General features: G+C 38.7%; 1 protein-coding gene across 1 annotated transcript in view; it reads right to left on the reverse strand.

Moving 5' to 3' along the window:
• Nucleotides 1-13808, reverse strand: part of LOC106878646 (protein HTATIP2) — a 29603-nt gene extending 15795 nt beyond the window's left edge. Inside the window, exons 1-2 of the mRNA XM_014927929.3 lie at nt 13623-13808; nt 21-207 (exon numbers count right to left, since the gene is read on the reverse strand). Coding sequence (XP_014783415.1) covers nt 21-207; nt 13623-13753 — 318 coding nt within the window. The 5' untranslated portion in view covers nt 13754-13808. The remainder of the gene's footprint in view (nt 1-20; nt 208-13622) is intronic.
• Between the last annotated feature and the right edge of the window lie 283 nt (nt 13809-14091).

The raw sequence follows: 14091 nt of genomic DNA on the forward strand, positions 1-14091 counted from the left end.
GCAAATACAATTTTACTTACAAACTCAGGACCAATATGATCGAGGTTTATCATCCGACGTCCGATCAAAACAACCCTATTGAATACTTTGGCCCGATTAAGGGCCTCCAAGAGGTGTCGGCCCACTTCTCCACTGTACCCAACTACAAAGGCGCTATGGTTTTTACGGCGGAAGTTTTCAATGTTTTCCTGAGCACTCAGTGGAATTCTGGAAAATAAAAAAATATAAACAACAATAATAAGTCAAACATGGAACAAAAATACTGCAAAGGACCTAAAGAGACAACAGTCTTCCACTGTAATTTGAGTTGACTAAAGCCAAGTGAAATTTGATAGACAAAACTGTGCAGAAGCCTAAGGCATGGCTGTGTGGTTAAGAAGTTTACTTCACAGCAAGGTGGTTTGAGGTTCAGTCTCACTGCATGGCACTTCAAGTATGTGCCTTCTATTATAGTCCTGATATGAGTGGATTTGGTAGATGGAAAGTGAAAGTAGCTTGTCCTTCTCCTATGTTAAATATATATAATTATGTAACAAAATTTTTAATTTTTTAGCCTTTTGTTATTTCATATTTGTTTCTCTCTAGAAATCAAAGAAAATGACTACTATTCCCTTCAAACTTTGCTTTTGTCACCTGGGTGTCATGTTTAGAAACTGACCTATTTTATATTATATGTCAGACAGATTCAGCACTGAGTTGCTGAACAAGAAATATTGTAATAGCAAATATTCTGCTCTATACCACAGATTTGCTTGTCAGTTGCTTGACCTTAATCACTTGAGCATGTCCCTCAATGACTGACAACGTGCATCTCTGATCACAAGCAAGGAGTAGTGGGGTTTGAATAAATATAAGAAAAGCAAAGTTTGAAGGAAATATTAACCATTTTTCATAATTTCTAGAGGTAAGCAAATAGGAAATAATGGTTGCTACCCAAGGACAAAAATCGTGCCACACAGTTTAATACTTTGATACTAAGCTGACTGATATCTCCAGTGACAGATCATTGTTATGTCACCATAGCTACATAAGTCTATTAATCTAGATGGCCAGGGGTTTGTAATGTTGCTTTGGTGTAGTGGTTAGCATATAGATATTAGATAATCGTGTGTATAGCTACAGATGTACTTCTCTTGTGATATTGTTGTCAGTTCTCCTGTCAAAAGATCATCTGCCACCTTTGTGTCTTTGAGAACATGTGAAAGAAGCAAATCCTTTATTTGAAAAACAGATAAGGCTTAGTTACAGGAAAGGCATCCAGTTGTAAAACAATTCCTGAGTAACATACTCATCTAACCCATACTATCACAGAAAATCAGACACAAAAACAAACATATATATTTTAGTATATCTTTATATAATAATGCCTAAAGTGGTGAGCTGGCATGTCTCTCATATCCCAGCTGTCTCTCTTTTCTATCTTTCCTCTTGTCAAAGAGAATATTTCCCCAGCATTCACTATTTTACTTTCATCTGGTCTAACGACCCTCCATGTTTGTTTGCGTTTGGTTTCCTTGTATGTCTCCACTGTCCTGTTTTTGTAACCAACTTTGACCCTCCATAAATCCTAAATTTTATTTTGGTTTGCGGGAGCAACTGCCCTTCGAAGACTCATATTATCATTCAATGCTTGAAATGAGTAGATGGACAGGCGACAAATGATGAAGGGTCGATCTTTATGTTACTTGTCCTGGTTTTTATTTGTTTCTTTCATTGTTTATGTATTCAATTCTTTTGCTTTCAATTTTCAAATTTCATGTTCTTTACAGTTTGTGACATCCTGTATCCACATATGCATGTGTGTGTGTGTGTGCGTGTGTGTGTGTGTGTGTGTGTGTGTGTGTACAGATACATATATATATGCATATATTCTTTTATTCTTTTACTTGTTTCAGTCATTTGACTGTGCCCATGCTGGAGCACCGCCTTTAGTCGAACAAATCGACCCCAAGACTTATTCTTTGTAAGCCTAGTACTTATTCTATCAGTCTCTTTTGCTGAAACACTAAGTTACGGTGATGTAAACACACCAACATCGGTTGTCAAGGGATAGTGGGGGGACAAACACAGACACAAACACACACACACACACATATACGACAGGCTTCTTTCAGTTTCCGTCTACCAAATCCACTCACAAGGCTTTGGTCGGCCCGAGGTTATAGTAAAAGACACTTGCCCAAGGTGCCATGCAGTGGGAATGAACCCGGAACCATGTGGTTGGTAAGCAAGCTACTTACCACACAGCCAGTCCTGCGCCTATATATATTATTTATATTATATATGTATATATATATATATATGTGTGTGTGTATATATATATATATATATATATATATATATATATATATATACATATAAAAGAACTTAAAGACTTCATTATTCAGTTTGTCCTTAGTTGTTTAATCCTCTACTATTTGAACTGGCCATATCAGACCCAAATATTCTACCTTTTATATTCAAACCAGCCAGATCCAGCCTCTCACACTTATCCTGCTATGCCATTCTAAAAATAAGCAATCACATCACCAAAATCTCACAGCTATGAATGTATTTGAATTAATCATGCATGATTAATTGAAAACAGTCTGGATAAATAAGCATTACATTTGACAGAGTAATCATCATCATCATCATCATCGTTTAACGTCCGCTTTCCATGCTAGCATGGGTTGGACGATTTGACTGAGGACTGGTGAAACCGGATGGCAACACCAGGCTCCAGTCTGATTTGGCAGAGTTTCTACAGCTGGATGCCCTTCCTAACGCCAACCACTCAGAGAGTGTAGTGGGTGCTTTTACGTGTCACCCGCACGAAAACGGCCACGCTCGAAATGGTGTCTTTTATGTGCCACCCGCACAAGCCAGTCCAGGGGCACTGGCAACGATCTCGCTCGAAAATCCTACAGGAGCCAGTCAGGCGGTACTGGCAACGGCCACGCTCAAAATGGTGCATCTCATGTGCCACCCGCACAAGAACCAGTCCAGGGGCACTGGCAACGATCTTACTTGGCTTGCCGGGTCTTCTCACGCACAGCCCATTTCCAAAGGTCTGGGTCCGTAGTCATCGCCTCGGTGAGGCCCAATGTACGAAGGTCTTGCCTCACCACCTCAGCCCAGGTCTTCCTGGGCCTACCTCTTCCACGGGTTCCCTCAACTGTTAGGGTGTGGCACTTTTTCACGCAGCTATCCTCCTCCATTCTCACCACATGTCCATACCAGCGCAATCGTCTCTCTTGCACGCCACAACTGATGCTTCTAATGTTCAGCTTTTCTCTCAAGATACTTACACTCTGACGGGTATTCACATTGACATTACACATCCAACGGAGCATACTGGCTTCATTCCTTGCGAGCTTACGTATGTCCTCAGCAGTTACAGCCCATGTTTCACTGCCATGTAGCATGGTTGTTCGTACGCATGCGTCATACAGTCTGCCTTTTACTCTGAGTGAGAGTCCCTTTGTCGCCAGCAGGGGTAAGAGCTCTCTAAACTTTGCCCAGGCTATTCTTATTCTAGCAGCTACACTTTCAGCGCACCCACCCCCACTACTAACTTGGTCGCCCAGATAGCGGAAGCTATCGACTACCTCTAGTTTTTCACCCTGGAATGAGATAGAAGTTGTTTCCTGTTTGTTTGCAGTCTTTATTGCACCTGAACATCTGCCACAAACAAAAACTAACTTGCTAGTTAACCTGCCTTTGATGTTGCTGCACCTCTTATGTGTCCATAGCTTGCACCGGGTACATCTTATAGAGTTACTACCTACTCCTTTTCTACATACTGAGCAGGGCCATCTACCTGAAGGGGTTTGTGTTTTATCTACCTTCCTACTTATTAGGATTTTGGTTTTAGCTAGGTTGACTCTAAGAGTAATCTGAATACTAAAGGGTTTAAGACAATGGGCTGTGATTTGAGAGAGAAGTAATTTAGCTGCTATTTCTTTGGTTGATTACTTCCAAAAGGTCATCACAAATTACACAAACAACTAAAAAAAAAAATAAACACACACACTACTAGTGCAATGGCCTAAAAGAAGGTTTAGTTTACGAGGCTTTTAACAACAAACTGCAAACAATCAAAAAGTTTAATTTAGAAACTACAATTAATGATTGTGTTCACACCGACTCTCATTAACTTAATAGTTTGTTTTTGAATTCATTCCTTTATTTGTTTGCTTTTGATGTATGTTTTTTTTTTCGTTTGTTTTTTGTCTTTTGACAATAGAAATCATTAAGAACTCAGCTGAGATAATCATATGATGAAAATAAGAACAATGCAAGGTCAACAGGTTTACAAATCATATTGCTTTCACACTTCAGCTCAAAGCAACAGATTTATTAGTGAGGAATAATCAAGTTTGGACCCTAAAAATCTCTCTTATCCAGTTTCATGGGGACATCAGACAGTTACATTTACTATTGATGCTGGCAGATTTTGAACACAAAGGCAAAGCTCATAAAACTTATCACAAGAATCCTGAGAGAGGGGTCGTGGATTTAATTTCTGTAGACTCACATGCAATTTGTGGATCCCACAAGTAGGTCAGAACTGGAACTGGAACTGCATGACTGTTTGAAAACTGGGTATTTGTTGTGTTGTAGGAGAACAGATCTATCACAAGATCCAGTCTTTGTGGCTTGTGACAGTGTGGTGAGAGCTATGCCAGGGGAGCACAAGCTCCTTGTAGGGCCTCCAATGCTGGACAGGTCAAAGGAGAGAGGCCAGACTAATAATAATAATAAGAGCACTCAGAGAGTGCAAACCTCTGCCAAGGCAACATCAACATCCTCTCAACAATTAGCCAGAGATGATTTTTAAAATGAGAATATCTGAAATAAACTCGACTGCTCTCACAAACAAGAATACTAAAAAATGAACCTGACTGCTCTCAAAAATTAAGTAAAAAAACAGGAAAAATAATCCAGAATCCTTGTCCGGTATTGGATCAATCACAAAATCTAAATAGTTCATGCCAGTCATGAGGCCAAACATCCTTGAAAGTTTCATCTGAATCCATTCAGCGGTTCTTGAGATATTTTGTCCACAGACAAACAAACAAATGAACATGACTGAAAACAACACCTCCGCCTTTGCTAAGGCAGGGGTAATAATAATAATAATAATAATAATAATAATAATAATAATGGTTTCAAATTTTGGCACAAGGCCAGCAATTTCAGGGGAGGGGCAAAGTTGATTACATCAACCCCAATGTTCAACTGGTATTTGTTTTATCAACTCCAAAAGAATGAAAAGCAAAGTCAACCTTGGCAAAATTTGAACTCAGAACATAAAGACAGATGAAATGCCACTAAGCATTTTGCCTGGCATGCTAACAATTCTATCAGCTTGCTGCCTTAATAATAATAATCCTTTCTTCTAAGGGCACAAGACCTGAAATACTGGGGGAGAGGACTAGTCAATTGCATTGACCACAGTGTTTCACAGGTACTTAATTTATCAACTCTGAAAGGATGAAAGGCAAAGTCAACTTTGGCAGAATTTGAACACAGAACATAAAGATAGATGAAATGGCGCTAAGCATTTTTCTCAGTGTGCTAACGATTCTGCTAGCTTTTATATATTGAAGGACTTCAGACAAAAATCATGCCGCGTCATTGATATGACTGTCCCAATTGACACAAATGTATCTGTCAAGACCTACCAAAAACTGAGTAAGAATAAAGATCTTGAAATAGAAATTGGCAAAATGTGGAACCTCAAGACTAAAACAATACCTGTTGTCAAAGGGGCCCTAGGAATGATAGCAAAAGGAGCTGATTCCTACCTAGCCCAGATACCAGGAAACTCCAAAATGGCAGAAATTCAAAAGATAGTGCTCATGGGAACTGCTCATATCCTACGTAAAATACTGTCTATGTGATCTCAAATTTTAAAACAAGCTTTTAATTTTCTTGTTTTCTTAAACATTCTCTAGAACAATACTTTGAGCAAAACCAAATATATGATACCCAAGGTACAACACCAACTTGAACTTCTAACTTGTTGTCCCTTGATGTCTCTGGGTGAGACTTGGAGTCAACTTGTACAAATACAAAGCAAAAGTCAAAAACAATAATAATAATAATAATTTTCAACATAGATGATTGAGGTAAAGAGATATATTGGGTAATCATGACTCTTCCAAGAGAATCAGTAATGTTGATTGAGGACAAACAAATTCAACTGGACAACTGAAACTGGGTTGTGAACTCCATTTAACAAGAACTAAACTTTCCAGCTCATGTAAACAGAACACCCCTACCTAGAAAAGAGTAAAGTTACAGAAACATTAATGACAACGGAAAAACAAGAAGACGTAGAAGAGGAAGGCTTTTCCTTCAAGTGGAATGGATAGGCCATACCTTAAGAGAAGTAGAAGAGACAGCCCATAGTTGAGAACAATGAAGAGAAGTCATTGATGGCTTATGATTTACAGGGAGCAAAGGGCTGAAGTAAGTAAAAAAGTAAAGGAAACGAGAAAGAGGTTTGTTGCTGAGAAAGCTAATGAGTGGATTTGGTAGGCATAACCTTTTTATATATTTTAATGTCTCATTCTTTTAAATCAAGATATGTTTCTGTCAGCATTTTATTTATATCGATTTATGTAAGTTAATTTATTAATAATTATTTATTTGTAGATTATTCCATTATTCTATTACTTGCTTCTTTATTACTTTATTTTAATTATGAAGGACAGAACCAAGTTCTTAGGTAATTTGGTTTCATGATAGAGTGTTATAAGGATTGTTGTGGTTGTTTCCTTCTCGAGCCATGCCTTGTCATATAGGTTCCCCACCTGGATGGGATTCTGGTCCATCACAGGAGAAAGAATGATAGAAAGTTGAGGCGAAAGAGTCAGCAGAAGTTCGTCATTATCTTCTGCTTGAGCTGCATGGAACTTAGGTATTTGGCTCATAAACACACACATCACCCGGTGTGAGATCTGAACCCACAATCCCTCAACTGCAAGTCCGCTGCTCTAACCACTAGGCCATGTGCCTCCATGTCATAGGGATTAGATATAAATTTTCATAGTATTATGCTGTTTCATAAATAGCTTAACCCTTTAGTATTCAGATTACTCTATCAAATATAATGTTTGTTTATTCTTTTATTCTTTTTTTTTTTTACTTGTTTAAGTCATTTGACTGTGGCCATGCTGGAGCACCATCTTAAAGGGTTTTAGTTGAAGAAATCGACCCCAGGACTTATTCTTTGTAAGCTTAGTACTTATTCTATCAATCTATTTTGCTGAACTGCTAAGTTACAGGGACATAAACACATCAGTTGTCAAGTGATGGTGGGAGGGGACACACACATGCACAAATATATATAATGGGCTTCTTTCCGTTTCCATCTACCAAATCCACTCACAAGGCTTTGACCGGCGCAGACTATAGAACACACTTCTCCAAGGTACCACACAGTGGGACTGAACCCGGATCCATGTTGTTGGAAAGCAAGCTTCTTACCACACAGCCTATTCATTCATATTATTTTGAATTAATCATACATTATCGTGCAGTTTGAAGATTAATATAGTAATTGTTTATTTTTAGATGGACATTGTCACGTAGGCCTGATCTGGCCAGTTTGAGCATAAAACAAGCAAAATATTTTGGGCCTGATATAGCCTGTTTGAATGCTGAAGGGTTAATGAAGTTGGAAAGCCATTGTGCTGCAAATATGACAAATGTGCATGTGTGTGTGTATTTCTACTCCTCATCACTTAACTAGTGTTGGTTTGTTTACGTCCCTATAACTTAGAAGTTTGGCAAAGGTGACCAATAGAATAAGCTCCGCCTTAAAAGATAAGTACTAAAGTTGGTTTGGTCAACTAAAACCCTTCAGGGCTGGAACCCAACATCACTGCAGTCGAAATACTGAAAGAAGTAAAAGATAAAAGAAATAATTTAAATGTTTCTTCTCAAACAAAAGTTGTTTTTCTCTTTTTTTTTTTTTTTTCAAATCCATAGACAAGTTCGTCTGAATGGATTCAAATGTTATGAACAATATTAAAAGGTTTTGCAGCTGAAACAGTGCAAGCTTTCTGTCAAGCATTGGTCATTTCAAGAACTGCATGCACTAATTTGGACAATTTCTATATCTGTTCTCATTCTATTGGAATAGCTTTTGTAAACTTAATAACATAGCAATGTCACATAGAGTCTGTAATTAATGGAGTGCATGAAATGTCCATCACTGTGCAAAGTACAAGTTGCCAGAAGATCTTGAGGGAGACAAAAGAATTCAAATAAAACAGGAAGAGAGGCAAACTATCAAAATGAATGAAGGACAGCACATCTCCTTTGAAGAGAAACTTGAAGTTGATGGGCTTAATTGAAGAGAAAGGAAGAAAATAATTCAGAATAATAATAATTCTTTCTGCTAGAGGCACAAGGCCTGAAATTTTTGCGGAGAGGGTGAGTTGGTTACATCACCCTCATCAATGCTCAATTAATACTTATTTCAGTGATTCTAAGATGAAGAAAGGCAAAGTCGCCTTCAGAAGAAATTTAACTCAGAGCAGAAAGATGGACAAAATAATAATGTCAGATTATGACGCAAAGCCAGCAAATTCAGAGAAGGTGATAAGTCGATCACATCAACCCCAGTGCCCAACTGGTACTTATCTTATTGCCCCTGAAAGGATGAAAAGCAAAGTCGTACTCAGAAGATAAAGACACCACAAAATTGCAGTCACTCTGATCACTAAAACTCCCTTGTATGGCCCTCCCTTCCTCAATCTATAAGTGCTATCTCAGAGCAGGCTTATACATTTGGGCCTTTCTTGCCACTCTCACCCCACTTTCAACAAATTTGCTAGAAGGTAGCACTCCACTCTCCATCCTCACTTTCCTTTCAAGTGACCATCATCTTATATTCCACAAGAAAATCTGAGCTCCATCTGCCTGTCTGTAACAACATCTGGATAGAGGGAGGGAAGAAGGGAAAACGAAGAAGTCGTTGAGAGAGAAATACAGTGAGAGAGAGAGAGAGAGAGAGAGAGAGTGAGTGAGTGAGTGTGGTGTGTGTGTGTGTGTGTGTGTAAAAGATAGATAAATAGGTAGTGTTGTCACCTTAGTAACTAATAAGTTTTGATTAAAAAAGCAGGAATTTTAAGTGTAAGTCTGTCAACCAATGTAACAGACTTAAAAAAAAAGACTATATATAATAATACATGTAGTTATTGTGTGTGCGTACGTGCGTGCATGCATGTTTGCTTTTCCTGTATGGCTTTCAACATATAAACAATGCAACATAGGCTTTAAGAAAAGACTTTCACTTTGAACAATCTATAAAGGTACGTGCATGATTGACAAATATGTATGACTGCAGCATAGTAACAGGTAATGACCTAGTGACTGATAAATCACAACAATTTTATAAGAGAGGAATGAATATGGAGGATTGGTGGACGAGGTGGAAAACCAGTAAGGTTGGGTAGGATACAAAGATCAACATTTTGATACTATTATAGGCACCTGTGATAAATAATAAAGTCAGGGCTGTTGTATATTTAAAAAAACAAAACAATGACTTCAAATTATTTATCAAAGGTGTCTAAATTTGTATGAAAATGTTGACCTTTGTGCCTTATCCAGCCTTATCAGTTTGCCAACCATGTCACCATCCACCATATTCATTTTCCTCTGCACCAATAAAAAATAAGGTGCTGCAGCAGAAAGAAACAGACATATCATCATCATTTAATGTCTATTTTCCATGCTGGCATGGGTTGGATGGTTTGACCAGAGCTGGCAAGCCAGAGAGCTACACCAGGCTCCAGTCTGATTTATTATGGTTTCTGTGGCTGGATGCTCTTCCTAACACCAACCACTTTACAGTGTGTGCTGGGTGTTTTTAATGTGGCAATGCACCAGCACTTCTACATGGCACTAGCAGGAGTGTTTTTTTTTATGTAGCACCAGCACAGGACTCTTGCTAGCCAGTCCTCTTTACCAGGGGAAGCAGCCTTAACACTTCTGCTGTAGAGTACAGGTCTTCTTGAGTACAGCTAGGTGCTAGGTATCTCAGTCCTTTGTCATCTCATCTGAAAGGTTCAGCGTCCTGAGGTCGTCCTTCAGTACTTCATCCAATGTCTTCCTGGGTCTCCCACTTTCACATGTTCCATCTACTTTAAGAGATTCGCACTTCTTTATGGAGTTGTCAGCATCCATCCACATCACATGACCAAACTAGCACAGTCTTCTCTCTTACACATGGCATCTAATTCCTCTTATGCCTCTCAATACACTAACACACTGTCAAACCTGTAGACTTACATTACACATCCAGTGGAGCAGTCTGGCTTCATTCCTCTCTAGCCTTTGCATGTCCTCTGCATTCAGAGCCCACATCTCACCACCATGTAGAATTCCTGTCTGTATACTTGCATCAAACAATCTTCGTTTCACTCACAGAGAGAAACCTTTGGTTGCCAACTGAGGTGTATGTGTGTGTGTGAGAGAGAGAGAGAGAGAGAGAGAGAGAGAGAGAGATAGAGAGAGAGAGAGAGAGAGAGATAGAGAGAGAGAGAGTGTGTGTGTGTGTGTGTGTGTGTGTTTGTTTGTTTGTTTGTTTGTTTTACCTAGGTGGCTTAATTAGCAGCAGAGGAGGCTGTTCTAAAAGGGACGTTGCTAGAATATGAACTAGCTGGTAAAAGTTCAGAGATCTATTACCTCTGATGGTAACAAAAAGGAAAGATAGGTTGTATGATGCTTGTGTATGAACAGCAGTGTTACATGATTGTGAAACATTGGCTTGAAATGCATAGAACATAACAAAACTAGAAAGAAATTAAGCTAGCATGCTCTGTTGGATGCGCAATGTCAGTGTGTACATATGGCAAAGTGCAAATGTGTTGAGAGAAAAACACAGAATAGGAGGAATCAGATGTGTACATGAGAGAAGACTGTACTGGTATGGTGATGTGATGCTCAGGGATGAAGATAGCTACATAAAGAAGTGTTGATCACTAAATGTGGGTGGATCCTGGGGAAGAGAGAGGCCAGGGAGATGTGGGATGAAACAGTGAAGACTGACCAGAGGTTGTTGAGCTCTCATGGAGGAGATGACAAAGGATCAAAATGATTGGTGATTTACTATGCTTGAGCAGACCCAGCCATCTCAGCAAAAAATTAAGTCCTAAAAGCATATGACTCCATGTCCAATCTGCATCTGTCAAGCTTTCCCTATAACTCATTTTCATAACACTCATCCCCCCCTTCACCTTTCTAATGATGGCACTATTTATTTCTTCAGCTGCTGTGGTAAACAAGAGTAGAACTTCACATATTTCATCCCTCATTTTTGTGCTACAAGTTATCCCTCTCCTTGAAAACACTTCCCTCAATACCCTTCCTACATTCTCAACATCTTCCCTTATCCCTTCATTTCCCACTATACACCCCTTTCCCCCAAACACAGTCACATATCTGCCATCAATGCCTTCTCCACCTTTGTTTGTCACTCACTGCATCCATCCCTACATATCTCTAACCTCCATCTCAATAATGTGCATCCCAGTTTCATATCCCTTCACATCATGTCTCATCTATCTAGTTTTATTATACTGTTGCTCTCCACCTTGCTCCTTTTTATGTATTGTCACCTATCGCCTCCTCCCCCCTCACCAATTGCTGTTTTCCTTTACCTCTTCCCCCACCATTGACCATGCTTCCATCTGTGATCACCATTGACTACATTCACTTCATCTCTAACCAATCTGTCACTCTACTTTCACATCCACAAACCTACCCATCCATCCACTTTCTTGTACCTTGAGGGTACACCCTGATATTTCATCTCTATTAGCCTTTCTCCCTTTCCTACTGGAAAGCTATGTATCTCATCTACAACAAGACATTTATTCCTGTCTCTCTATCATACATTAGCCCCTCAATACTTGGTATGAAGTCACCTCAGTTGTACATAATTGCACCTCCACTCAGTCAAGGAGTTTTGTCTTGTGAGTTACTTGGTGACCTCACTAGTGCCATGATAAAAGCACCCAGCACACTTTGTAAAAAGGTTAGCGAGCCTTCTATAGCTGGATCAACCATACAAACCATGCCAAAGCAGACACTGGATCTCAACGCAGTCCTCTGTTTCTCCAGATCCTTTTGAACTGTGCAACCCATACCAGCATGGGACACGGATTTTCGAAGATGATGATGATATATACACGTACGTACGTACGTGTGTATGTGTATGTGTGTGTGCACAAGCACCATCAACCTTGCCCTAAATTCAAGACAGACTAAAGAAGATCCTGCACTACACACCATCTAACTCAAGCCAGCGTCACGTATAATCAATTATGGATGCATGCATGATACCAGAGAGAGAGAGAGAGAGAGTAGAAATAAGCTCTGAGTAAACAAATTCTACAAGCCAGTTTCGAATCCCAGTTGTAACTATTTCACTTCCTGTAGGTTACAAATGTATTTGGAAAAATATTTCTTCTCTTTCCCTCGAGTCAACAGACTTGGCCACTTGTTGACTCGTCAAAGGTTGGAGGTTCATAACTGTGGTTGTATTAAATTCATAGGGAGACAATGAATGAAAACGACCATTCGAATGCATTAGATTTACCTTCCATCCCTCCGGGGTCGATAAAATAAAGAACCAGTCGAGTACTGAGGTCAATGGCGTCAACTAACCCCTTACTCCTAAAATTACTAGCCATGTGCCAAAAACTGAAACAATTATTAAAATTATTAAGGTGGTGGAGCTGATAGAATCGTTGAAGCATAGGAAAAATTGCTTGCAATATTTCTTCCGATTCTTTACATTCTGAATTCATATCTTACCGTGTTCAACTTTATTTTTCGTCCTTTCGAGATAGATAAAATAAAGTACCAGTCATAGATAAAATAAAGCACCAGTCAAGCACTGGAGTAGATGGTATCGGTTAACCCGCCCTCACTCTCGAATTCCAGGCCCTATGCCTATACTAGAAATTATTATTATTATCATTATTATTATTATTATTATTATTATTATTATTATTATTATTATACACCGTTAATACATGACAAAATTTGAAAGTTCAGGTTTTAAGGATTGCCGAGATCGAAGTGGTACCCATGGATGAAAATATTGTAAAAGTGCGATGACAAAAGTGCGATGACAAAATTGAAGGAGAATGGATTGAGTTCTGTCCATACAATTACATATATTGTATGTAATGTTGCTAAACTGATCACAAAGTTGTGTGAGTACACATCGAAGCCCAGTTCCTTTAGCACGACATAATTTTTTCTAATTGCTTTTTATAATTAATTTAATCATTAATTAATATTAAGGATAAACCATTATATCCCCCTAATACTTTCAGATGGATATTTCTGTTCGTTGGCTCTGTACGAATTTAAATCACCAAAATACAATTCTACTCGAGATAAAATTGTAAATCGTCAAATGTCAACAGTCACGCAAGTGGGTGTGACGACAAAAATGAAATCTGGTCGTTTGTCAAACAACTGTGGAGACACAAACTTTCGAAATAAAAACACCTTACAAAGTCTACTTTTACTGTATGAAGGCACTTTAGTATTGAGGCAACTGGTTAAAGAAACGAGACTATCGAAATTAGGACACTTTAACTCACTTGCAGCTGTTTTCAACGTCTTCTATCACTTCGTTCTCCATGTAGATAAATATACCAGAGAGACACAGGGCGACATAGAGGAGAGCCAAGGACACTCCAGGCAAAATTTCGTCACATTTAAACCACAACATATCTCCTCCACCCTGTTTATGTAGTAACCAGGGGAGACAACTCCGTCTTGTTAGACTTGCTACAGTGCTGATCATAACGATGATGATGATGATGTCGCCAACTACTGTTATATGCTTGTCAATCTGAAAACAGGTGTTTTCTTAGTATTGGATTTCAGTTGCGTAAAATATTTGGAGAGTAAACTATATTAAATTTAGAAAATAAGAGACTAAACCGGTGCCAAAGAAATGTTCTTTCATTTTTAATTTGATGGCCTGAAATTCCCTGTTTTACTAGTCAGTGCTTTATACATTTTAATAGCATCATTAATTCATGACGCATTTTCCCCATTATAACT

Source organism: Octopus bimaculoides, chromosome 25 (assembly GCF_046866305.1).
Source record: "Octopus bimaculoides isolate indiv1 chromosome 25, ASM4686630v1, whole genome shotgun sequence".
Classification (NCBI taxonomy): Eukaryota; Metazoa; Mollusca; class Cephalopoda; order Octopoda; family Octopodidae; genus Octopus; species Octopus bimaculoides.